The sequence below is a fragment of the Bipolaris oryzae genome, assembly GCF_000523455.1.
Source record: "Bipolaris oryzae ATCC 44560 unplaced genomic scaffold scaffold_190, whole genome shotgun sequence".
In the NCBI taxonomy this organism is placed as follows: Eukaryota; Fungi; Ascomycota; class Dothideomycetes; order Pleosporales; family Pleosporaceae; genus Bipolaris; species Bipolaris oryzae.
The window spans coordinates 8,988-33,428 of NW_006911466.1; the positions used below are offsets into that span (position 1 = coordinate 8,988).

At 53.8% G+C, this 24,441-nt stretch overlaps 10 protein-coding genes across 10 annotated transcripts; 4 read left to right on the plus strand and 6 right to left on the minus strand.

The window, feature by feature from the left end:
• Positions 1–1,399: 1,399 nt before the first annotated feature.
• Positions 1,400–3,706, minus strand: COCMIDRAFT_106445 (uncharacterized protein; the record flags this gene model as incomplete). Its single annotated transcript, XM_007693958.1, has 2 exons — positions 1,400–2,727; positions 2,776–3,706. 2 exons carry the CDS (start codon positions 3,704–3,706, stop codon positions 1,400–1,402), a joined length of 2,259 nt encoding a protein of 752 aa, XP_007692148.1.
• A 935-nt stretch (positions 3,707–4,641) lies between these two features.
• COCMIDRAFT_40472 (uncharacterized protein) lies at positions 4,642–5,130 on the plus strand (the record flags this gene model as incomplete). Its single annotated transcript, XM_007693956.1, has 1 exon — positions 4,642–5,130. The coding sequence occupies one exon, from the start codon at positions 4,642–4,644 to the stop codon at positions 5,128–5,130; it is 489 nt and encodes a 162-aa protein (XP_007692146.1).
• A 3,647-nt stretch (positions 5,131–8,777) lies between these two features.
• On the minus strand, positions 8,778–13,355 carry COCMIDRAFT_29870 (uncharacterized protein; the record flags this gene model as incomplete). The annotated part of the gene is made up of 1 exon (XM_007693953.1): positions 8,778–13,355. One exon carries the CDS (start codon positions 13,353–13,355, stop codon positions 8,778–8,780), a length of 4,578 nt encoding a protein of 1,525 aa, XP_007692143.1.
• Positions 13,356–14,573: 1,218 nt separating this feature from the next.
• COCMIDRAFT_29871 (uncharacterized protein) lies at positions 14,574–15,197 on the plus strand (the record flags this gene model as incomplete). The annotated part of the gene is made up of 2 exons (XM_007693954.1): positions 14,574–14,629; positions 14,726–15,197. 2 exons carry the CDS (start codon positions 14,574–14,576, stop codon positions 15,195–15,197), a joined length of 528 nt encoding a protein of 175 aa, XP_007692144.1.
• A 1,730-nt stretch (positions 15,198–16,927) lies between these two features.
• On the minus strand, positions 16,928–17,362 carry COCMIDRAFT_106400 (uncharacterized protein; the record flags this gene model as incomplete). Its single annotated transcript, XM_007693959.1, has 4 exons — positions 16,928–17,013; positions 17,094–17,129; positions 17,234–17,276; positions 17,339–17,362. The coding sequence occupies 4 exons, from the start codon at positions 17,360–17,362 to the stop codon at positions 16,928–16,930; spliced, it is 189 nt and encodes a 62-aa protein (XP_007692149.1).
• Positions 17,363–17,774: 412 nt separating this feature from the next.
• COCMIDRAFT_8937 (uncharacterized protein) lies at positions 17,775–18,885 on the plus strand (the record flags this gene model as incomplete). The annotated part of the gene is made up of 2 exons (XM_007693946.1): positions 17,775–18,093; positions 18,164–18,885. The coding sequence occupies 2 exons, from the start codon at positions 17,775–17,777 to the stop codon at positions 18,883–18,885; spliced, it is 1,041 nt and encodes a 346-aa protein (XP_007692136.1).
• Positions 18,886–19,281: 396 nt separating this feature from the next.
• Positions 19,282–19,688, minus strand: COCMIDRAFT_106442 (uncharacterized protein; the record flags this gene model as incomplete). Its single annotated transcript, XM_007693960.1, has 2 exons — positions 19,282–19,357; positions 19,480–19,688. The coding sequence occupies 2 exons, from the start codon at positions 19,686–19,688 to the stop codon at positions 19,282–19,284; spliced, it is 285 nt and encodes a 94-aa protein (XP_007692150.1).
• A 430-nt stretch (positions 19,689–20,118) lies between these two features.
• COCMIDRAFT_106453 (uncharacterized protein) lies at positions 20,119–20,922 on the plus strand (the record flags this gene model as incomplete). The annotated part of the gene is made up of 1 exon (XM_007693961.1): positions 20,119–20,922. A coding segment is annotated over one exon (804 nt), but the record flags the coding sequence as incomplete, so codon positions are not given.
• A 285-nt stretch (positions 20,923–21,207) lies between these two features.
• Positions 21,208–21,870, minus strand: COCMIDRAFT_29874 (uncharacterized protein; the record flags this gene model as incomplete). Its single annotated transcript, XM_007693955.1, has 1 exon — positions 21,208–21,870. The coding sequence occupies one exon, from the start codon at positions 21,868–21,870 to the stop codon at positions 21,208–21,210; it is 663 nt and encodes a 220-aa protein (XP_007692145.1).
• A 300-nt stretch (positions 21,871–22,170) lies between these two features.
• COCMIDRAFT_8939 (uncharacterized protein) lies at positions 22,171–23,677 on the minus strand (the record flags this gene model as incomplete). Its single annotated transcript, XM_007693947.1, has 2 exons — positions 22,171–23,472; positions 23,549–23,677. 2 exons carry the CDS (start codon positions 23,675–23,677, stop codon positions 22,171–22,173), a joined length of 1,431 nt encoding a protein of 476 aa, XP_007692137.1.
• Between the last annotated feature and the right edge of the window lie 764 nt (positions 23,678–24,441).

Sequence of the window (24,441 nt, forward strand, 5' to 3'; positions counted from 1 at the left end):
GGGGGGGGGATAAATCACAAATCGTAGTTGTTCTGGTCTATGAAACTTTTTTTTGGAGGGGAGGATGGGATGGATCACGCGTTTTTTTTTTCTTAATGAGAAAACTGGAGAACGTGGGGTTGAGCAAAAGGTCAAAGTGTGCGACGATGGTGTAAGTCTAGAGTACGCTATTTGCCTTGTTTCTCTTTTGGATGACTGGGGTGTGGATTTTTCGGATGAAGAACGATATCGATGTTATACGTTTGTGGAGGGAAGTTACAGTGGGGACCATACACGAGCGAACTAAGTTCTATGCGGATTATTAGGGTCAACCAGTATCAATGGAATCTGTGGGTGGAGTTTTGATCCTCTGACTAGTTGGGAGGGGAAAAAGTGGGTTTGCATGCATGCATGCGATGAGTACACTGACGGTGGTCGGTGTGTGGGGCTGCCAGCGTCGTGGTTATGCGTTGTACGTGCAGGTAAGACAATTGATAAGGGAAGATGCCAGTTTTTTTTTGCTTTTTATGCGTTTGATGTATAGTATGTCAAGCACGCATCTGCACAATCTTCTACCGCACCAGCAAAAGAAGAAGAAAAAAAAGAAACATAAACGTAAGGCAGGTTCATGTTGTGCAAGTTAAACGTCATAACATATGCGTAAAGTTTAAAGTAGACTTTCCTAGGCAATGAGTACTCAACAATATAACAAACATTCACAAATCTCACTGTTGGGCGCAAATGCACAATTTCATAACAAGTAGAATACTGAATCAAAGAGCGTATTATTTTCAATCCCCCGCTCGTCCTGCAAAACCATCTGCACATCTATATACCTCTCACACTCCATGCCCGAAATAAACTAAGATGAAAGAGAACGGCTCCGCCATGACTAAAGTAGATAAGCAATGCATTAAAGGGAGAGAAAAGCAAATGGGAAATCTATGAAGCCGCTAAAAAAAAGAGAATGTAAACCGCAAGCATAAAGTTAGTTATAATGCAAAAGTGTGATGATTGTGGATGTGACAAGAGATTAAGAGAAGAACGAGAGAGAAAAAAAGGGGTGAGAGATACAATCCAACCCGCAGTTTTGCAAAGGTAAAATGAACAACGCCATAATGTGCATGCTATACGCAAACTCAAATAAGCAACACTCTCTTCTTTTTCTTGGTCCAGCAATCCTTGACTTTTTTGTTAAACCCACTAAAAGTTCGTCACAGGGAACCCCCTTGTAAGACCAGCGTCATCTCCCATACAAGCCCCGTCTGCTAACGTCATAATACGTATATATTCATAGAGCAGAAAGAGAGGGCAAGGCGGGAAGAGCCGTGTGAGTGGGATATAGTAGGCAAGGTGGCTTGGTGACCTCGACTCCAAACACGATCTTGACCGCATGCATGCAGGTCAAACTGGAAACGTCTCACTTGGATCCGACGAGCAGTTCGGATCCTGGCACATTGTGGCCAAAGTCCAGGATCAGCGTTCGGCCGTCTTGACTCGTAGCCACAACTCGCCTATAATCGCTCTTAGCAGATAGAATCCAGCTCGTTGTCCAGTTCTTGTATACGGCATATGTCTGTCCGGTTTCGTAATCAGAGACTTGGATGCTCTGGTCGTATGATCCTGATACAATGCGTCCGTTGAAGGCGTCGAGGAAAAGCGAACGAACGAGACCGTCGTGCTTGACCCTGCTGTGCACAAGCTCACCAGTAGACGCGTCAAACTTGTAGACAACGTGGTCGTTGCCTCCGGCGAGTACGTACTTGGCATCATCGGAGAACTCGACAGCGGCAAGACCACGGTCTTCGGATGGGAAATCCTTGATTGAGACACCAGTCTCGAGGTTCCACAGCTTGGCTACACCATCACCGCTGGCAGAGACGAGGAAGTTGCCTCGGAGCTGCACAGCGTTGACCGGGCCTCGGTGGCCCTTGAGAGTGCGGAGACAGTTGCCAGTCTTGCGGTCCCAAACTTTGATCATGGCGTCCTTCGAGCACGAAATGATGTACTTGTCATCAAGGCAGACATCCAAAACACCAGCTTCATGGCCACGCAGCCTGTACATGGGAACGTATTCCTCGCCTGTGATATCCCAAACAATGCAAGTGTAGTCTGAAGAACCAGTGACCATAATCTCGCTGTCGTACTGGAGGCAGAGAATGGACGCGTCATGGTAATCGGCGGGAACTGTGTAGATGTCGTTGCCGATCTTTGTACCGTTCATCGAGGCGTTGCTAATGACACGCTCTGGTCGCTCCTCCATGGGGGGAGGGGTATTGGCGGTTGGGCGGTGGTTAGGACCTCCGTATACCTTGATGCACTTGTACGTCTGGAGGTCCCACACACGGATGGTGCGGTCGCGCGAGCCGGTAATGGCCTTGTTCTCGTCGAACTGGCAGCAATAGACGCTATCTGTGTGGCCGTTGAGGTAAATGGCAGCAGGTGTACCGGCCTTCCATCGGGCGTCGATCGTAGCTCTCGCCTGGAACATCTTCTTCCAGTCTTGTGCAGGTGCTGGGTTTCCGCCCGCCATCTTGCCAGTGCCCAGGCCGCCCATTTGGATTGGCGCAGGTGAGACGTGTACTTCGGGCTCGTGCTTGCGGAGGAAGACGTTCCGCCAGACGTGGGGCGACGCAGCATGCTCGTTCCAGCTGCGCGATACCCGCTCAGCACGGACGAGCGAGGCAGCATCGAGGTTAGAGAGGACAGTGGTAGCGAGTTCGGCTGGGAGGCGCTGGAACGGATCGACTGGGGTGGTTAGCGAAGGTCGGCTGGCGAGTGGATGCAACAACTCACTCATCTTCTTCTCGGTGACGCTATCCGCCCGGACAATAGGCGATGCACACGTCATGTCCACGCCGCTCTCGTTGTCCTTTATGTCGTCATCACGCGACGACGGAATAAGACCATCGAGAAAGCTTCTCGTGTGCTCTTGCTCGCGGCGAAGTTGGTTTTGTCGATCCTGATTGGCGGCTGCTGCCGCTTGTCGTGCTGCGGTGCCGGGGATGGCGAGACTGGGGTACGAGACTGGGGCAAAGACGGTCTTTGTCATGTCGGCTGACGATGAAGAAGCAGTGGGGCGGCGGCGCATGCTGCTCAATCGCCGAAAGGGAGCAAAGGCCTTTGAGCTCGACGAGGCGGGTTGTGGCTGCATTTGGAAGACTGGAATTCCAGAGTCTTGGTGCATCAGGGGCATGCGTGGTTGATCGGCGCTGGGCTTGGACTGTGTTGAGCTCGACGAGGGCAGGGACTCGAAGAGAGAGTGAATGGAACCGCGGCGGCGCTGTGCAGGAGTCTGCGAAGAGACTGACGACATTCGCCTGCGTGTCTTTTGGCGTGTGAAGCTTCCGGCAACGGCACCAAAGGCGCGCGAGAAGGAGCTTGTCTGCGAGTGCTGCGAAGAGCCGTCAATGGACATTGTGGCTTCGTTGACCGCGTCGAGCATGTTGGTGTCCTTGATGTCGGAATGATAGGGGGCCGGGAAGGTCTGTGAAATGGTCCGCTTCATGGTGTGGGGCGGCGATGAAGGGATAGGGGTCGTGGTGTTGGTATTGTTAGCAGTGGCGTGTGTGCTGGTGTTGTTGTTGATGTTGGTGGTGGTGTTGGCGCTGCTGGGGGTGGAGTGGTTTCCAAAGTTTGTAGTGTTGGCAGCGCAGGAGGAGGATTCAGCGTCTACGTCGGAAGAGGTTTTGGGTCGATGCGACAGGATAGACTGCCTGCGATACATTGGAGGCGTGTCGGCCGGAGCGGGTAAGAGTTGCGGTGAGGATGAGACCGAAACAAAAAGCGAGGCGTAATGTCACAGCAGTAGTAGCAGCGTGAGCAACAGCAGCAGAGACGGGGAAACAGGGAGCGTCGTCGGGCAGGCTAAGGAGAGAGCAGCAACGAGCAGGGCAGGGCGGAGACGGGGCCAGGTAGAGAGCGTGCACAACCACGAGGGCGCGGCGAAATGAGGGTGAAGGAAATTGTAGCGGCAGAGCAAGGATGCGGAACAAGGGCGGAGCTCACGGGCAGAGGAGCAGCAGCATAAGTAAGAAAAGAGTAAGTAGAGAGAGAAGAACTAGCACGAGGCGAACGAGGGCAGAATGGGCCAAGCAAGTGGAAGCAGACAGAGCCAGATTCCGTCGCACCGCTGTGCTTGCTTAGCTGCTCCTAGTGCCAGCCGATCATAACACAGCGACGGCGGCGACAAGTGTCTCGCGGCTCCACCCCTGGCAATTTGCTGCTCACACCTCATGCACACCACAACACCATCATCACCGCCATCACCGCCACACCCATTGCCACCCTCCCGTTCTTCTTCGCCTTCTTCTTCTTCTTCTTCTTCTTCTTCTTCTGCCGCTGCCGCTGCCGCTGCCACTGCTGCTTCCACTACCGCTGCATCCATTGCTACATACTTGCCTCCATTGCCACTGCCACCGCTGCTTCTTTCACCTCCTCTACTATTCCTGGCACACTCCTCCCCCCTCCCCCCCTTGCTTCTTCATCGCTTACTCCCCTCTCTCCCTTCTCCAACACATCCCCTATCATCCTCCACATCCCGGCCTCGCTGCAACACTACCACCCTTCTTGCTACCACCACCGCCGGGCACGCCCGCTCTGCGACGGTTTTGGGCTGAGTCGCGTCTACACCACTCGAAACCAAACCACTCGCACTCAAACATGCCGGCTACCGCTCCACCCGCACTAACAATACCCGGCTTCTACCGCTTCGTCTTCTTGTGGATAGAACCATGTTCCATTCTACTCGGCGCAGTGTATGCAGCATGCTTCCAGACGACCTACTTGGACCTTACCATGCACGCCCCAAGCGCCCCAGACGCACTCGTCCCCATCCCAACAAAAATCGTCCTGACTCAATTGGCAAACATGTATCTCGGCCTTGCTTTTCTCGAAGCCTCAGTCCTGCGCGCCACTCCAGACGTCAAAGTCTGGAAAACCTTTCTCATCGGCCTGCTGCTCGCCGATTTTGGGCACCTGTACACGGTGTTGCCACTCGGCATCCAGATTTACTGGAGCTTCTGGGATTGGAATGCCATTGACATTGGCAACATCCCCTTTGTCTACATGCTGGCTGTGACGCGCATCTGTCTGCTTCTTGGTGTTGGCTTCCAGCACCCCCATGCACGCCCAAAGCCAAAGACGCCCTGATGGAGGGGGCAACTGCAACGAGCCGCGGCAATCTTAGCGAAATCGCCCTACACTCCTAGCCGTCTTGGGCCTCTGCATTCGGCTCGTCTTGGTTAGCATGATCATCGCAATTTCCAATCTCCACAAGCGTATTTTATCACAAACACAAAGTCCCACCTACTTACTAGCATCTCCCCTATAATACCTAACCATCCCCGACCACGTATCGCTACCCAAGATTCTCGCAAGCTGGCTATACACCCGAGCAGAACCAGATGCCCATTCTACCCCAGACCCACCCCTTAGACCCTGTCCATGGTCACGTCTCACCAACCACTACCATTCTCACCGCCCAAAGCCTTGCCCTCACCGCTCAGGCCACTTCCGATCGCGTACTACCGTGTCCGCAAATAGCAGCTTTTCCGCACGACACACGCTTAGCATTTCCACGACGTCTCTTACCGTCCAACGCTACCTTTTCACAGCAAGGCGCTGACACATCTTCATCTTGCCGTGCAAGTCATCCTCGCAGCATGACCCGCGTGGCGTCCCCTTGCACCCCAGCTCCGCCGAGAATAGCTCCTCGCATCCGTCGTTGCGCCATGCGATTTCCTCTGTTGGTTCCCTGCATGTAGGCCGATAGTCAAACCCAGACAGCACAGGTAGGTGGACAGTAGGTACATACTCGAGCATGTATCTAGTGTAAGTCGCCACTCGGCCATGCACTGCGCTCAACGTCATACCGCCCAAAGATTTTTTTCTTTCTTTTTTTTCCCCTTCTCTTCCGCCTTCACATTCCATGACCTAAGTAAAATAGTAGACTGTTGGTGTGCACTTTTGAGCAACGTCAGCTCGATCTCTTTTCTCCGATACACACTATTGAGGCGTTCATCCCTTGTCGTTGGGGCATGCAATGCAACCAAACCAAGGGGAGGCGCCCGCCGTACCATGGTACCAGTTAGTGCATGTATGTAAAGGCAAACCGCTTCGCCTGCTTTCGCTCGTGGGACATGTGGGCTTGTCGCACCGTGTCAAAACCACGCCATTTCTCAACAAACACATATGGCACGTGTACCATGGTTGAACCTCAGGGTCTTCGCCGACCTCGAATTAGAGAGGAGACAACGTTCTAGTCCCACGGAGCCAAAAAGACGGGTCATGTGGCATTTTTGCCCCCCCCTTTGACGATTGCGGGGCGAACCACCCGCTCGTCATGGCTCACGAACCCAGCGCTGTTTGCCGTCGTCAGCAAACGTTTTGTTCACATCACCCGTCTGCATCTTGCATCCCACGCGGAAGAAAAAAAACATGGCAATCATTCGCTTGGCTTGCCCAAGCGGTCCGTTTTTCGGTCGTTTGTTGCGTCACATATCCCTTTGGCCCATTGCATCCATGCACCCAACCTGCAACGGTCTTTTGACGATTTTTTCTTTCTTTCTTCTTTGCTTCTTGTCTCGTCTTTGTTTTCCTTTGTGTGCGTTGGTCGTGGGCTCTTGCACGTACAATAATGACGTCACCATCTCACGGCTCCTTTGGCCGTCGCGGGCAAAACCATCTTCGCATCGGGGTTTATATGGTGGGTCGTATGTATTGGTAGCTCGATAAGAATCCTACCAAGCCGGGTCTATGTGCCGCTTCCGCTGCCGTTTCCCGTTGACGAATGAAAAATATTGCCATTACTACTGCATTTTCATCTCATCGTCGTAATCTAGTAGCTGAATACACCTACTCTATATCCAAAACTGTATACTTACCCAACCTCTGCTAAGCAAAATCTCCTCCCAAACTCCATACCCATCATCCCATCTCTCCCCTATCCCCATTGCCACTTCCAACCCTATTACCCATATTCCCACCAGCACACTCTCCTCCAGGTGTACCGAATCCCACCCCTCGCCACTCTCCTACATACACCTTCTAAATCACGATTACTCTTCCCACCACCAATCCACCCCCCGGATCCCCATCCCCTCCATCCCCCCCGCCCACCAATTACTCCTTCCCTTTCCCCCTCCCCCATCGCCCTCCCCGCCCTCTCCATCTCATCCCACTCTCTCTTTCTCTCTCTCTCTCCCACCCCCATCCTTGCACTTGCTACCGCAACCCTCACTCCCTTGTCCTTGCCCCCCCCCCTTGCACTTGTCCGCGAATACATATGCATACGTACTCTAGCCCCGCTGTCATACATACATACATGTACATGTAGGCGTATATATGCAAGTACGTCAGGATATACCCAAGTCATCTCAGCACCGATATATGCATAGTACGTGAGTTTAGTTTTTTTAGTTTTTTAGTTTTTTTTTAAAGAAAAAAAAAAGAGCGGTGCGGTGCGGTGGGGTCCGGATAAAGGTGAGATGCGTAGTCTAAGTACTGCTACTATGCTGTGCTATGCTGTGAGTAATGGGTTTGGAGTGGCGGCGATGGAGAGAAGGATGGGTGGGAGAGTTTTTTTTTTGCTTTTGCGGAAGGAAGGGGGAGGGGGGAGACGTTGGGGAATGGTATAGGTGTAGGTGTGGGATCGGAGAGGCTGTAGGTGTTGTAGGTACAGAGGGGGGAATGACGAGAGAAGAGGAGAAGAAGAAAAAAAGGGAAAGGAGGGATCGAGATTTGTAGAGAGTAGGTATGAGTGGGGAAGATGGAGTTTTCCATTTTTGTTGGGGGGAGAGGGGAGAGGGGGATAGTCGAAGTGATATCATGTTTTCCAACATAGACCTATTACCGTCATGCCTGCGGGTTGCATAGGAAATGAGGAAAGCCAAATAATGTTGAATTGGGTTTGGGGGGGGGGGGGATATATCAGGGATATATCAATTGATGGGGAGACTAACCGAAAAAGAGAGAGAGAGAGAGAGAAGGAGGGAGGAAGAGGGAGAGAGGAGGGGGTATAATGAATCCGAATCTTCGAACCAAAAATGGGCAAACCCAGTGTCAAGTTATGGAAACACACATACACACACGCGCGCGCAGAAAACATAGTCACCAAACACTCAGCCAGAGCAAGAAACGCATAATCATATAGAAAGGAATATGATAAACTTTATCAGAACCTGTAATGAACACTCACACACCCCATGAAGTACATAATAAAAACATCAAGAGAGAGAGGCAGAAAAAGAGCAAAAGATCAGGGACAAGAACCAGTTTAAATATTCGCATTTCCACTTCGTATAGCGCAAAAAAAGGTATATATATATCAAAAACAGCACACACACGCATACGCACCACACACACACCCATAAAATTTCGCATTTGCCCCATCAAGAAAAAAGACTTCTGGACGGTAAATCTCTCGGCCGTAAAATAGCTCAAATAGAAGTAAGAAAGAAAAAAAAAGTCTCCGAAAAACTCCATACATCCCAGGCAAAAGATTGAAAGAAATCAGGAGTGGGAGCGAGTGGAAAAAAAAAGGGAAACCGAAATGCGAGTTGAACCAAGGGAGAGATACAGAGAGAGAAAGTATGATAATACATTTGGCGCGTGCTAAGGTTCAGAAAGGAGGAGGAGAAAAAAACAGATTTGGCCCAAAAGGGTGATATAGTAGAAAATTCCGAAATAAAAAAAAACCCACATTGCATATAAAAATTTGGAGGCAACGCTAGAATAAAGAACAAGAAAATGTCAAGAAAGCCTCCCAGAAAATATAAATCTTTTCACACAAAAAGTAATCATACACCTACAATAGGTGCAGTAGCGTCAAGAGATCCACCCATACTATCCATCGTCTTCTCGAGCATGTCGAGATCCATCATGGTTCCGTTTCCATAGTCGGGAAATAACATCATATCCTCGCTGTCCATGGGAGGAAGCATGACACCGAGGTTCTGCAAGTCTTCCGATAGTTGCAGCTCTACCGGAAGTGCGTCGCCGTACATGCCGACGGCCCAGGCGTCAGGCATGTCTGCATCCTTAAGATCAATGCTAATGACAAGGTTGTCATTCTCCGAAATATCCGATTGCCTCGTCGACGGCGTGTCCTTGGAAGACGACTCGGGCGTCGTCGACGGTGAAGCGGGCCGAGACCGAAGCGCCCAGGCATTGTCCTCATCCTTGAGATCAAGCACAGTAAACGGCCCATTTGCATCCAGAGCTGCAAAGGTATCCTCGTACGAATAGTCAAGAAACGACATGGGCAACATTGGTTGTTGCTGTTGCTCATCTTCCTTTGTCGCTGGTTCCGACGCTGCCACTTGCTGCTCCTTTGGTACAGACTTGGGAATGCTGGCTGGCGTGGCCTTGCCTCGCGCACCTGAGCCAGGGGTAGTCACCTTGGTCATGGTTTGCGGCGTCTTCAGCAGATTAGACGACGGTGAGTCCTTGACTCCAGTCTGTGTCGGCACGCGCGCCATGGCCGAGGCTGTTGCTGTTTGTCCGACGGGTGTAGCAGCATTCTGCAAAGCACCAGGAGTTTGCTCAGTCTTGGTGTTTTGCGGCGGTGCTCGCAGGGTAGCTGGTGCTGCCTTTGGCGTCGACTTGGAGGCATTGGGATCCGTCCTCGCTTCGCCAGTCTTTTGGTCAACGTCGAGGTATTCAGCCATGGAGTCGAGAGCAAACTGCATCGGGTTATCGACCTTTGCGTGTATTTGGCTGTGCAAGTCGAGTTCGGTCTGGGTATCAAAGCCCCGTACAGAGTATTCACACGTCGCATCGTTGCATCGGAATGTCGGTCTTTGTGGCACTTGCTTGTCGGGTGCTGGCTGTCTTCTGAGTTCGGGCGAGTTACCTGAGCCGATGTGAGGAGAGGCTCTAGCCGCGGGAGTCGACGATTGGCTGCCTGCTTCGAGCTTCGCACGCTTCTTTTCAGGCAACACGAGGTTCGTGACCGGTCTTGCTCCCTCAAAGTAATGCGCGGCTCCATGGCCGGGGTCGGCGCCAATGGCAAACGGTGGTCGGTCGGTCGTAGGGGCGGGCGGGGCCTTTTGGTTGCGGTTTTGTTGTTCTACGATCTTCAGATTTGCAGCATTAAGTTGGGCAGGCGAGGCATTCGAACCCTGAGGTTGGGATTGCTGGGCAGCTGGGCCCTGACCCTGTGTTTGTTGCTTAACCTTCTCCTGAATCTTGATGACAAACTTGAATATTGTGCTCAAATGATTCTTAAACTCGTCGATTGTCAGTGTCACCTGAGGATGCAGAGTGCCATCGGCCTCATTGATTTGCTTGAACAATAGTGCGCGCGATCGCATGATTTGACGAATAACTGGTTCGGGCTCGTTGGTGTCGTACGAGGCATGGAAGATGCGAAGTGCTTGGTCCGACTGCTTCAGGCGTTGGAACTGTTCCTTTAGCGATTTCTGTAGAGCGGTACGTGCTGCTGGTGGCAGAGGGATTGGCTGCTTGGCGGGTATGCTCTTCTCTACCTCCTCCATCATTTGCTTAAACTGCCGGATGCGTGCAGGATCACTCATTCTCTGCCGAAGCTCCTCAGAGTTGAGCATGCCGCCGCGCTGTTGTTGCATCTTGTTGTTGGATGCATCCTGGGCTTTGAGCAACTGCGCTCTGTACTGCGCATGTTGTGCGGGGGTAAGCTTAGACATTTGCTCTTGCGTGAGGTTAAGACCAGGCTGAGATTTTGAAGAAGCCATAGGGGGAGCTTGTGGAGTGGTCTCATTACCGGACTCCATGGTGTCCTCATGTGGCCTCTTCGTACCCTTGTTCACAGTATTGTTGTTATTGGCATTGTTGTTGGGAAGCGACTGTGTGGGTTGTGCTTGCTGTGGCTTCATCACTGGTTTAGGCTGGGGTGTCGCTTGTGCTTGCGGTTGCGCCGTGGGTGGTCGATTGGGCTGGTGCTGTGGTTGTTGCTGTGCAGCCATGGGGACGACAGGTTGGGCTTGGTTACGTTGAGCTTGTTGGCTGAGCATCGCGGATTGCTGCTGCTGTTGCCTCTGCTGTTGAAGGTTCTTCATTCTCATGGAAATCATAAGGCCGCGCAGTTGGTCGTCTGGCAGGTTGGCTTGTGGCTGACCAACCATTCTTGCGCGGAATTGCTGCAACTCTTGAGGAGTGACTTGAAGTGCCGCCATGTTCTGCATATTCGGTTGCTGCTGAGGTGTTCTGACAGGGCCTTGATTCGGGTTGATCTGCCCTGGTGGGACGAGTCCCTGGCCAGGCTGTGGTGTCGGATGGACGCCAGTGACGCCATTCGACTGCCTGACCATGTCTTGGAAGTGTAGAACTTGCAACATGAGTAACTTTTGGCCGTCGACACCAGGCACTAAAGCAGGGTTCTGACTAGCCCAGGCTTTGAGCTGCTGCCAGGTTCTGACGTCTGGTGGAAGACTCTGTCGAATCTGTGCGTTTAGTACGTTTGGAGGGAATGGCTTGGGATCGGTGGTATGTATGATTCCGGGATTAGCACGGAGCAGGTTGGATGCAGCAGCGACACGTTGTTGCTGGTTCGGCATGGGACCACGCTGAGCACCCATGGGGTTCTGAGGACCAGTACCAGGTGGTGGCTGTGGGATGTTCATACCAGGTCGAACCATAGCCTGCATATTAGGTCCGCCAATCATTTGACCAGCAACGCCAGGCTGGAGTTGTTGCTGTTGTTGCTGTTGTTGCTGCTGCTGTTGTTGTTGCTGGTTGAAGGCCATGTTTGGCTGACCTCCATTCGGCTGCCCGGTTGGGAATGCTCCGTTAGGCATACCGCCGTTATTCCTACGCAGATTCATCATGTAGCTCTGGAGGATGACGCGGAACTGGTGCTCTGGCACCTTGAGTAGCTGTTGCTTTACAGAAGCATCCAGGTCAGGGGGCATCATGTTCATACGGACTTGATCAGTCAGCGGTTGCTGGTTGGCCTGCTGGACGGCAGCAGCTCTTTGCTGCGCTTGTCGCATGAGCTCGGTCAAGTTTGGATCAGTCTGCCCGGGCTGCGGTGTCATGATGGGGACATGAGCCTGGGGTGGACGTTGCTGCGGCGTTCCTGGAGGGCCTGGCTGGCCTGGTGGAGGCATTGGCCTGTTCAGCATAGGCATGGCAGGGCTGGGCTGCTGGGTGCCCTGTGGGAGGTTTAAGCCGCCAATCTGGCCTTGCAGTAACTGATTCTGCTGATTACGCGCTGCTTGGGCTACTTGCTGTTGGCGCTGTTGTTCTAAACGCGCCTGCACCTGAGCTTGAGCATGCGCTTGTTGTGCCTGCTGCGCTTGTGCCTGGCGGTGAAATGCTTCTGCCTGGCGCTGAGCCATGGCATTTGGAGCCTGACCAGGCTGTGGATTCTGACCTTGGAATCCACCCATTTGGCCACCATTGTTTGGGTTGTTGCTCGCAGGTACTACGGTTGTGCCTTGGTCCTGGCTTCGCATAGCCTCCATTTGCCGATTGGCGATTTCAGTGAAATCAAAGTCCTGATTGGCTTGGCGCTGATTCATATTCATCTGCTGTCCCTGCATGGCGACGTTATTCTGACCAGCTGCGGGCTGATTCAGCGCCCCTCTTCGGTAGAGCATCTCAGCATGCTGACGAAAGCGGAGGAAGAGGGGATTGATTCCTTGGTTGAGCAACTGCTGCTTCTTGTCGTCAGGCCAGGCGCGGACATCATTCTCAAACTTGACGCGAACCTCCTCTTTGCAAGTATCCATCAACTTCTTCGCAAACTGGTTGATAATCAACTGCTCCTGTCGTGTTTGCTGATTGGGTTGCATGTTTGGTTGCTGGGCGTTTTGATTTTGGGCCATGTTGACAGGGTTGGCTCCGTTGACGCCCATGGAAGACTGCCCTTGTGTCATGGGGACGGGGGAGACTTGCATGGGGCGCTGAAGCTGAGCGTTTGGAAATGCTGGGTTGAACTGTTGTGGCTGGGGCTGGCGCGCGCCTTGCTGACCCATCTGGTTCATTATGTTCATCTGGGCCGTAGTCATGCCGTTCATTGCGTTGTTCATGTTGTTTGGCATGCCGCCCTGGAGGCGCTGCAGTTGCTGTTGTCGTGCGGTCGTCATGACGATGAGTTTCTGCTTGATTTGCGAGAGGTACTGTTCCTTGGAAGGGGCCGACATGAAGTTTTGCGTTTCAAACTGGAGGGCGGCTCGCATCGACTCGACCTCTGGGATATCGGGCTTGAGCAAGCGGTACTGGGTAAAGAACTGCAGAGCGAGCTGGCCGCGCTCATCGGGCGACGTCGTCTGCTGCCATCCTTGTGGGATCTTGCCCTGCTGTTGCTGGACGCGATAGTGCTGGACAAAGTGGTGAATGCCGGCGGCGGCGCGACCCTGTTGCATGCCGTTCTGTTGCATGTTTGGGTTGTTCATGGCGACGCGCAAAGGGTTAGGGACGCGCTAGCTGGCTGGCAGGCTGGCTGGCGATGCGGTGGGCTCTAGACACAGCGGTGCGGTGCCGCAGAGGTGTAGAGAAGAGCAACACTCATGCAGGACGCGGACTGGAGTGATGCGGCAGACGGCGGGCGGCGGGACGGGCACGGGCGTCGAGTAGGCGAGTAAGAGGCACCACCGGCGGGCGGTGAAGATGACAGGCCTGAGGGAGGAGGAGAGAGGGTAGTCGATGTAGGCTAGGTCGAGAGAGTGCGTGCGTGGACGAGAGCAGGCAGGCTGTGGGGGCAGAGGAGAATGGGTGAGAGCAGGGCCAGCATGCAGCCAACACGATGAGTGAGGCTTGGGGTGAAGGGTGAAGGGCAAGGGCAAGGGCAAGGGCACGGCGGCGGCGGTGGCAGCAGCAGCAGCAGTAGCAGCAGTAAGTCGACAGCTCGCCAGCTGCGGCTCGTTGGTGTGTGATCGACGGCGGCGTTAGCGCAGCAGCAGTCGCAGCAGTTGCAGCATCCAAGCCTAAGGCGCCTAGATTGTGTGCGGTGGCAGAGGCCGGGGGGTGCGCGTCGATGCAGACGTAAGAGGGCAGGGACAGGGCGGGGGGAAGGGAGGGAGGGAGAGAGAAAGAGGGAAAATGGTGGTAGTGTGGGAGTGAGTAGAGGGGAGAGGGTAAGAGTAAGGGTAGGTAGGGTAGGTAGGCAGGGCAAGGCAGAGGACGAGGGCGAACGAGAGGACGCGTCGCAGGCAGGCAGCGGCGGTTCTCCGAGTTTCGTCAAGGTGCCTGTGGTTGGTGACGAAGTAAGTAAGGAAGTGGCAGCAGCACAGAAACAGCAAAGCAGCAGCAGCAGCAGCAACAGCAGAGCAACAGCAGCAGCAGGCCCAGCAGCAGCAATGGCAGCAGCACCAGCAGTCGGGCGTGCTGGCTGAGCAGGCAGGTGCAGGGCATGCACAGAGCAAGTGCGCCCGGCGCCGTCGCACCTGCCTGCAGGGATCACTATGCGTGCTAGCCAGTCCCCCCCGTCTTCTAACGCTCAGCAAGGCCTGCACTTGGCTCCAACAGGACTAGCGCCTCGTCTCGCCGCCGCAGCAGAGCGACGGCCATGACTGCAGTGTGTGTAGGTAGTCGGTACATGTGCCTGCAAGTAAGTGTATGCGTGTACGTACATATGTATGTGTGTACATGTGTACATGTGTACATCAGCTGTTATGGACACAAGTACCTGTCCTGCCCCATACTCACCCACACGGCGGCGAGCAGTACAGTGAGTGCAGCGCAGCGCAGCGCCAGCCCAACGGCCGTCGGCCGCCCGTCTGTTCACACTCTGCACCCGCGCCCAGGCAACGCACCGAGTCACCAGCGTGACCCTGGTCGCCATCTGTGTCTGCACACCTGACGGAGTGACTGACAGCCAGCAGCAGCAAGCCATCTGGGCCTCTGGGCCTCTGGGCAGCTTCCGGACAAGCCTCCCAGCGGAAAGGCGACAGGCGTGGGCCCTGGACAGGCCGTCTAGTAGCGCCTCCATGTCCCCACCAAATCTTCCGCAGCCACCAAACTGCCCTCGTGCTGCTCGCGCGCTTGCACCCGCGCCCATTCCACTAGGTTTGCCTCTTGTTTTACAACTGCTGCAACTCACAGCTGCCTGTGCTGCCCTTGTGTCGACGCCCGTTCATGTGTGTTTCACCCTCTGCTGTGATCAAAACCCCGGTGTCCATGGCCCGTCCGCGCGCCATGGCGTCGACGATGCGCAAAAGCCCACACACGCCCCGCTCCTCGCTCGGCCGGTGATCAGGGCAAAAGTCCAATCTGCTTACCTCGCACTGCTGAAATGACCTGGACCCCAGCCCAGTCGCAACACTAATCTCCCAAGTCACCACCCCAGGTCGACTCCCAAGTAAAGTAAACTCCCAAGTCAAGTAAAGTCAAGTAAAGTCAAGTCAAATCAAGTCAAGTCCAGTCAAGTCCCTCACCACCACTACCACCACCACCTCCTTCCCCCATCCTCACAAATCACCGCCGCTGCTTCCGCCACCCGCCGCACTCTCCCTCTTCTTTTCTCTCCCCTCCCCCCCTTGCTGTTACCCTTCTCCCCTCTCCACCACGTGGCCTCCATGCCCGCCCTTACAGCGCCTCCGTTTCGCCCAACACAAAACCACACATACTCTCGCATATCTCGCCACCCCCCCTGCCCTCCTTGCTCAAACACACAAACGTCGCATCTCGCGTCTTCTTCACGCCCACGCTCAATCTGCCTCTTAGATCGACTACCCGTTGCCCTAGCGCATGGTGAAGGACTAGCATCTGACGCTAGGACGCCGCACGCCAGGAATCCACCCCCCCCGTTCCGAGCCAGCAAGGCCGCTGTCAAAGCACTCGCCTCTCGTTCCCAGCTCGACGTCGATAACCACTCCCCCTGATATTGCTTTTTTTGTCTGCCCCTTGCTACTTGCCCTACTCACTGTCAGCACGCCTGTCCTTCCATGGTCAGCTTTGTTGGATGCACGTGTGCAAATGGCTGATGGCTGCTGAATCCTTCCTGGCCTGCCCACGCTTTGGGTTCACGTCGATCCTTGGCGGCCAGTGCCTTCGCTCCCCTGCAGCCACCACCATGGCTTGGTCGTGATCGCCAGGGAACCAACCAGGCCAGCCAGCCAATCACCCGCCTTGCCCGACACGTTTCCTGCTCAGCCACCGCTGCTTTACACCACACCCCCACGGTCATCAGACGCCCTCGCCATCTCTGCCCCCAGTGCCAATCGCCCTTCGAGTACTTACATACACCACACACGCACACACACATGTACCTGTTTCCCTCCTTGCATATCGCGTCATGCCGCCTTGTCCTCTGCCCACGTCACGCCTCCTCCTCTTCCTCCTCCTCCAAGGTAGAGTACTGCTTCCCCTTCCCGGCCCGTCGCGGATGCCGCTGTCGACTGCGCCAACCTATTCTTGCTTGACATGCTGCTTCCGTACAAGTCTCTTCGTACTCCTCGTATCACTGTTCATTGCACAACCCCTCCCCGGCCCTCTTGGACGCACCGCCGTCGGATGTTGCCGCAGGCTCCACTGTGACTGCCCACCCTGATGTTCATCTTCATGTTCGCACTTGTCATGTGACTAGTCTCAGTCAGCAACAACACATGCAGTAGCAAACTAACACCCTTGATGCATGCACATGTTCATGACTGCCCCTTAGCATGCTCATCCAATCTCTTCTCTCATTTGGCCGTCCCCTACAGCCCCGCATCCTTATCACGCCTGACAGCATTGTTTAGTTTAAACATCAGTATCCTGTGTCAAATAGATAACAGTAAGCATATCGAATTCTCTGCAGGCATTGCAGGTAGCAATTTCATCCAAAGAAAAAAAGACACAAAATGTAATATAAAGATGTGATTGCACCCAAACAACACACGTGTAGGGCGGGTTTGACCGTGTTTGATTTGGCTTGCTCTATGACTCCATTCTACTTTGGAATGCACCCAATCCATAGCCATCATCTTTTCCATCATCCCATGATTAATTGATCAAGACATCATGCCCACGTTCGCATGCTAGTCGTCTATTTCTGGCCCAGAGCCGATGCGCGCTCGTCCTCGAGCTTCTGGTAGAAAGCATCACGGTGACGAACGGCGGGGACGTGGTAGCCTTGGAACGTCAGTATCGAGTCGTGAGTTTCGTTGCAGCAACTCTCTTCGCGGTTGCAAGTCCGACATGATATCACGTACCGTACCACCAGCCGTAGCCGGCAACAACGCCAATACCTGCCCTCACTGTTAGCCAAGCTTCCCAAACCCGCGCGCAACCCCCATATGCCTGTTCCAAGGCCCACAAAGTATCGCGCACGCACTGCAAGAGCTCTACGCACCCATGGCAACAGAGAGATCGAGCACGATCTGTCGCTTGAGCATCTGCAATCCAGTCATTAGCCTCATGCCCGCTGCTGCCCAAGACACTCAATGGCAGCACATACGCCAGTAATCGGTTTGATGGCCATTTTGGATTCAGTTTCGGGGGAGTGGAGAGTTTCGGGACGCGGGTGTGGGTTGCGGAAGCTGGTGAAGGTCGTCTGCGGGTATGCTGAAGTTGTGGTGGTTCGACGGAGAACTACTACTGCTGCTGCTGACGTAAGGCAAAGTGGCCTAGCGCCCTGTGCTCTCAGAGCTTCCGACTCAATCACGACGCCAGCAAACAAGTGAAGGAGACAATAACATCGGTCGATCGCCGAATCTCTCGCACGTTCACATCCAGTTTAATTGCAGGTGCATGCGTTTGCAGCCCATCCCATCGCTCACGCCCAACTGCGCGCCCATCGACCGATAACTTTACCAACCTCGCGTACACACATCCGGCCTGCGACATCACCAACCCCCCTCCCCAAACACCAAACCCGAGACCACCAGCAGCATATGCCAGGCATCATACTCTCTCCCAGCGCCAGCAGCGAGGGCGCAACCGCAGGCATGAAGCGAGCGCATGTGGCGGACAACGCGCCAACACATGGGGAGCCGCAGCAGAAGAAGCGGCGAGTCGTGCATGCACTACACCACACGCAGCCAGTCCAGCACATTATCGATCCCGTCAGCGCCGAGTTTGATAGCTTTGGCGAAAGCAAGGACTTTTTCGACCAGCAATTGCGGCGCGCAATAGCAATACAATGCAAGAGCATGGGATTCGAGGGTGCGCGCCCGGACGCGCTGGAGCAGTTTCGGGCGCTGGTTGATTCCTGTATGGCTTCACCTTGCGACGCCAGCTGGCTGCACAGCCCATTAGAACTTCCCAGGCTAACCTGACCCAGACATGAGCTACTTTCTAGCCCAAGTGCGCAAGTCCATGATCAGTTCGCGTCGCACCGAGACAGTAGCACACGACTGGATATACGCGCTGGCGTCTTCGGGTCTTCGCGGATCTGCACCCCTCGACCAACATTTCGACACTGGCGAAGTTCCTCCATCACTACTACAACCCTACTTTGCACCTCCCGTACCCCCAGAAGCCCCGCCCCCAGATACCGAGTCCTTGTTAGGCCCCGAGTTGTCGGGCAAGGCAGACAAAGAGACGCGCCCTTATATCCCAGAACACTTTCCTGGCTTCCCTTCCAAGCACACATATTCCGCGACACCAGTCTTCACCAATCGCGAACATGATCCGCGAAAGATTCGGGAAAAGGCAACTGAGGAGGGCATCTTGGCCGAACAAAGTCTTAGAAAGCTCATGGCAGCACAAAAGGCGGGCGTACAGAAGCAGAATGTGGGCAAGCGGAAACGAAGCAAGCGCATGAAAGAGAGCGACAAGTTATGGCAAGCAGCCATGACGGATTTGCTGAACGAGGAGCACCAGCGCGAAAAGGACGAGGAGCGACGACAGGCACAGATGGATCTGGACGAGGATGACGGTTGGAACACATCACATGATGCTCCAACACGGCAGCCCACAGCCGATCGTAGTGTCAATCTGGAAGAAGGCGTACACGTCAACTATGAGCGTAAATATTGGAGAAAGTCCGGGAGCGGCGTCTAATACCTGTCATCACGCTGGCTCTTCGGTGGTAGTACATTGTGTGAAAGAAAGAGAAAAGCATCTTGAAAGCATTTTGGTAGCGAGGCGTTTGGGTATTCGGGCATTCCCGCCTTGGAGCTATGAAGGCACGTTTAGGGCATTTGACCGGCGTCGATCACGTTTTTGTTCACTTTCTTGGAGGAGGTTGGTTGTACTATAGCTGCTTGTTCCATAGGAGCGGCATCCAGGGCCATTGATGCGTCGTCTTATTGTTCAACAATTGATTACGTATTCATTGTTTCGTGTAATGCACTGTGAAATCAATAAATGTCATGTGATTTTTTTAATGAGAGCATCTGCATATGTTTAGGATTATTGAAAGGCTCTACGCATGATGGTGTGGCAACTTGCTCGTGTCTAGCTGGTCACGCCTTCCTGCTTCAGCTTCCAACCCTCCCAAGCAGTCGTCTCGACACTAAGTCCCCCTTGACATCTAAGAGACTGTCAGCATCTTATTCATCTCCTTACAAAAAAAATAAGTCAGTCCATCTCTCCCGTTACCATCGCTCAAGCTGCCAAGCTCTTTTAACAAAACATCTCGCACAAGCAACTCACCTTCTCAGCATCCGCACAACAGGCTCACACACCACACTCGGCACGCCTCCCCTCTTCTCTGAGGGTTGCACATTACACTTATACTGCACCAGCTCTTTCAGCGCGCACTCGCTTAGCGCAATTGGTGGGTTCCGCGCTCGACCAGACGGAAGCGTATTCAGCTGCGTTTCCAGTTCCGAGACCGGAATTGCGGAAACGGGTGGTGCCATTTTGTTTCCGACTGCAAGAGATTGCTGTGAATGGTATCAAGAGAGAATTGAGGATTGAAAGATAAGGTCTAGTAAAAAAAGAAGGGGGTTGTAGAAAGAAAGATGATGAACGGCAACGAGGCGAGGAGATTCGGTGAGAAGTCGCTGGCAGATGTTCAGGTTACGGATTTGAACTCGGTACGTAGATATCATCACTACAAACAGAAATATCCGCAACATGAATCAGTGTTTCTAACCCAAGAAAATAGGTACTTAAATCCCTCCGTCTAATTCATCAAAACAACAACGAAAGGTCCGTTTTCTTTCCCCCCCAAAAAACACATCTTCCTTATGCATACCAATGACTTGAACTGACATCCCCCACAGCACTGGCTACTTCTCCATCCCCCCTCTCGACGCCCTCCTCCCCCCTTCCAACCCTAATCCCCAACTCCTCACCCTCGTCTCCCCACCTCCCACCCACCAACCCTCCGGCTCCGGAAAAACCTCCCTCATAACCCACATAATCGCAACCGCCCTCTCCACCCCCACCCCTTCCTCCGCCATCATCCTCATCGATCCATTGCAGCACTTCAGCATCCCCCTCTTAACCGCCACCCTCCTCCGCCTCTTCACTTCCACCTCCTCCCCACCACCCCCACCTTCCACCCTAAAAACCCTAGTAAAAAACGCGTTGCACCATTTACACATCCTACACCCGCCCACCTTCCCCTCCTTAATCTCAACCCTGCGCTCGTTACCTACCTACCTCTTCTCCCCCTCCCTACACCACAGCACGCACAGACGAATCCACTCCCTCATCCTCGACGACACCGACGCTTTTCTCCCCAGCATCCCACCATCAACAACATCCGCGTCCGCATCAGCGACACTATGCTTCCATCTCACAAATCTTGCAAAGTCACTTGATTGCGCACTGATAACGAGTACGCGGTCAACGAGTCCAAAGTACTTCCGTCCCGCGCTGCCGACGTCCTGGCCCAGAGAAGGGTGTGAAGTGCGGATTGCGCTGCGCAAGGTTGAGGCGAAGAAAGTCGGGGCGGGAATGAGTGTTGAGGAAGCGGAAGCTGAGAGGGACAAGGAAGAGAGGGGGAATGGATGGTGTGAAGGGTGGAGGGTTGGGGGTAGGGATCATGAAGGAGGAGGAGGAGGAGGAGGAGGAGGAGGAAGAGGTAAGGGGTTAGTGATTAAGATTGATAAGCAAAAAGGAGTTGAGATAGGTGAGAAGAAATAAGGACAACAGGGGTTTTGATTTTAGGGTAAAAAAAAAAGGTTTCCCCCCCGGCTTTCGTTATGGTAATAGTTTATATGACGTTGCTCTTTCTTCTTCTATAGGTTGACAAGGGACCTTGATACATCTTCTACCTCCCATGCAAATCATCGACTTAAAAGTTTAAAAAAAAGAGAGAAAGCCTCTTAAGCATTTCTTGTTCTCCCTAATTTCTTCATTTTTCCCCTTTCAAAAACCCCATTGTCGTACACATTTGCAGAATTATCCTTCTGCATACACACACACCCTCTACTCATCCCTCCCCCACCCCGCCTTCCTCCGTCCCCTTTCCTCCCTCGCCTCCCTCCTCCTAACCCCCCACTTCGCCCTACTCTCCTCATGCTCCTGCCTCACCCTCTCCGCCTTGGCCGCATTCTTGGCCACCAGCCCCACGAAAAACTGACTGCACCCAAACTTGTCCGCCAGCTTCACCCGCGTCCACGTATCCGGGTCTTGGGCGCGCAGGGCACGCATCTCCCGGACTTGCTGCTCGGTGAGGTGGTATTGCTTTGCGTACGGTGTCCGTACTGGACGTGGGAGGGCGGAGGAGGGTTTGGGCGGCAAGTGGCTGGGGGCTGAGAGGGGGGTGCCGGGGGAGGCAATGGGCGAGGTGCGGGTGGAGAGGGCGGTGCGGGCGAGTTGGTTGTGCGTGTTGGCGTAGAGGTTGCGGCGCTTGTCGGTTGGGGGCAGGAATTTTAGCGGCGTGTGGTGGACGCTGGGCGCCGAAGAGGGCGGATTGAATATCAGGGTTGGAGAGGAAGTGTCTGGTGTGTAGGATGGTGCGGCGGGGAGCGCGAGTAGTTTTCTGTGTCGTCGGGTTGTGGATTCGAAGCGTTGTTGGGTCCGTGGCAGGAGGGTCGCAGACTGGACGGTCGACGGGCAGACCCGGAGGAGTGTTTTACATGTTGCCATTGTGTTGGTTGTGCAATTGGGCCTTGGGGTGTGGTGTGGCCCGCCGGTGCACAAGATGGGGTTGATGGGGACGTTGGATGTTGTGAGGCTCAAGGCCGAACTTTTTTCGTTGTTCCGCCCCGATGTGGTTGGTCAAAGCTGCACCGCACTTGTGCAATGCAGTGGTGCGCTTGTCAACCACGATTTAACAGAGGCACTTGTATGAAAAGGGTATATTTATTTTTTAATTTGTTCATGTGCTATCTACAACTCAACATATCTCGTCCAGAAATCCTACAGTGAGTTGCGACTGCCATCCGTCTAATCACGCTTCATCTCGCCTGCAACGTAATGCAGGTAGGCACCCAACAGCTTAGTGCCCTCAATGTAGTTCCTCTTGTCGAGTTTCTCGTTGATGGAGTGAGCGGCATCAGTCGAACTACCCATTGGCAGCAACAGAACATTCTTGCCAAGCTCTTCCTGGAAGGTCAGTGTGACAGGGATACTTCCACCCTCCCTCGTCATGTCAGGCTTTACGCCAAACACACGCTCAACAGCCTTTGCGGCAGCAGTGTAGTTGGGGTGATTGGGGTCCTCTACCCACCACTTTCCGCAGTGCACGACGCTAAACTTCATCGCGTTCTTTGACTTCAACTTGGCAAACTCGTCATTGATGTGCTTCTCAACCAGCTTCGTCACTGGGTCAATCTCCATGTTTGGTACTGTTCGGATGGAGAACTTTCCAATGACCTTGGCTGGAATGACAGTCTTGGCTCCCTCAGAGTAAAAAGCACCCTCGATCCCGTGCAGGGATAATGAGGGGTATCGCATCTTGGACATGAGCGCATCCTCCTTCTTGTCGTGAATCGTAACAGCACCGCCCAGTGACTCCTTCAGACCGTCCATGGTAAAGGCGATTGGTGGGTAAAGCGCGGCCTCCTCGTCGGTAAGCGGGGCAACCAGCTCATCGATACCCTTGATGAGAATCTTGCCATCCGGGTCGACAAGCGAGTTCATGATGCGCACCAAGTCAGTCATAGGCTCGTGAGTCATGCCGCCGTAGACACCAGAGTGGAGATCCTGACCAGGACCAGAAATCTCAATCTGGTAGTAGTTGCAGCCGCGGACACCATAAGTCAAGCAGGGCTTCTCAGTACCGAGCCAGTAGTTGTCCGAAATGCAGACAACATCGACATCCTTGAAAAACTTCTTGGCCTCTGCGCGGATGGTGTCGTCAAGTCCTTCAGATCCATTCTCCTCCATACCCTCGAAACACATGACCAGGTTGACAGGTAGCTCTACGCCAGCCTTCTGGTGGGCCTCAATTGCGTTGAGCCATCCAAGCACAGGACCCTTGTCATCAGTGCTGCCGCGTCCAAACATGCGGTCCTTGTCGTCGATGCTGAGTGTGAAGGGGTCTGTCGCCCAACCGTCCGACTTGTTTGCAGGCTGTACATCGTAGTGGCCGTAGACGAGGACGTTGAGCTTCTTGGGGTCGTTTCCGTAGCGACCCAATAGGCAAGGCGGGAGGTCGAGGTGCTCACGACCAGGCTGCTTTCCTAGCTCACGGAGCTCGACAGTGCCACCAAGAGCCTTGATCTGATCGGCAAGCCAGTGTCCCATCTAGACCATGGTCAGATGAAGTGTTCAGAAGGCTCGCACGTGCCATGACAGGCTTATCAACAGCTGACATACATACCTTGACGACATCAGGCCTCCTCTGGTCCTCGGAACTGATACTGGGGATGGCCACCGCCTCCCTCAGCCTCTCGATGAAGGTGTTTTGCAAATCATCGACTTGCTTGAAGTAAGGGTCTAGGTGCGCCATCTTGTCGAATCCGTAGTACAGATAGGGCCAGTCGGCGTTGGGTATGCGTTTGGGGATGGAGTGGGCAACGCGTCTAGGTGTTGCAATAAAGCCGGGCGACGATGAGGAACAAAAAGGCTGCGAGGGACAGAAGAAAGGCCTGCAAGTTAGATTGTCGCTTATTCGCGGTCTACGGATTGGTTGGAGTTTTATTCGGGCAGGTGGTTGTGTGAGGGCAGCAAACCGAGGCGCGAGCAGAGGGAGGGGCAAGCGGGGCATTTTGGATGACCTAGCTGGGCCATGGGACCAAGGGAGGTAACACACCGAACGGGACAGACGCCAGCTAAAGTCAAGCTCTTTAGTGCGGACCCACTGTCGGGGCGTGCATGCATATGCCATGCATGTGCCGCAAACCCTGCATCCGAGCGTACCATACATGCATACCTACGTGGTACTCTGTATAGACGGCGTCACCAGCGGCTATCTCTCCACGTCAACTTTATATCCTTGAACGAGCGGGGTCGTATACTGTAAAAAAAATTGGCGATGCTCATGCTGATGCTGATTGATGTGACGAGTGAAGCAAGCTAATCGCTAGATAATGCAGGTGCAAATGCTCATGTGAGCTCGCCAATGAAAGACAGAAGAGAACAGCAATGCCAGCAAGGCTAAGTGTAGAGTCGTGATAAAAATCCATGACAGCGAACAACAACGTAAGGTATATGACTTCATCGCATCGTCTGGTAAATGAGCGTGATGAAAACCCCCAATCCTCTCATCATACT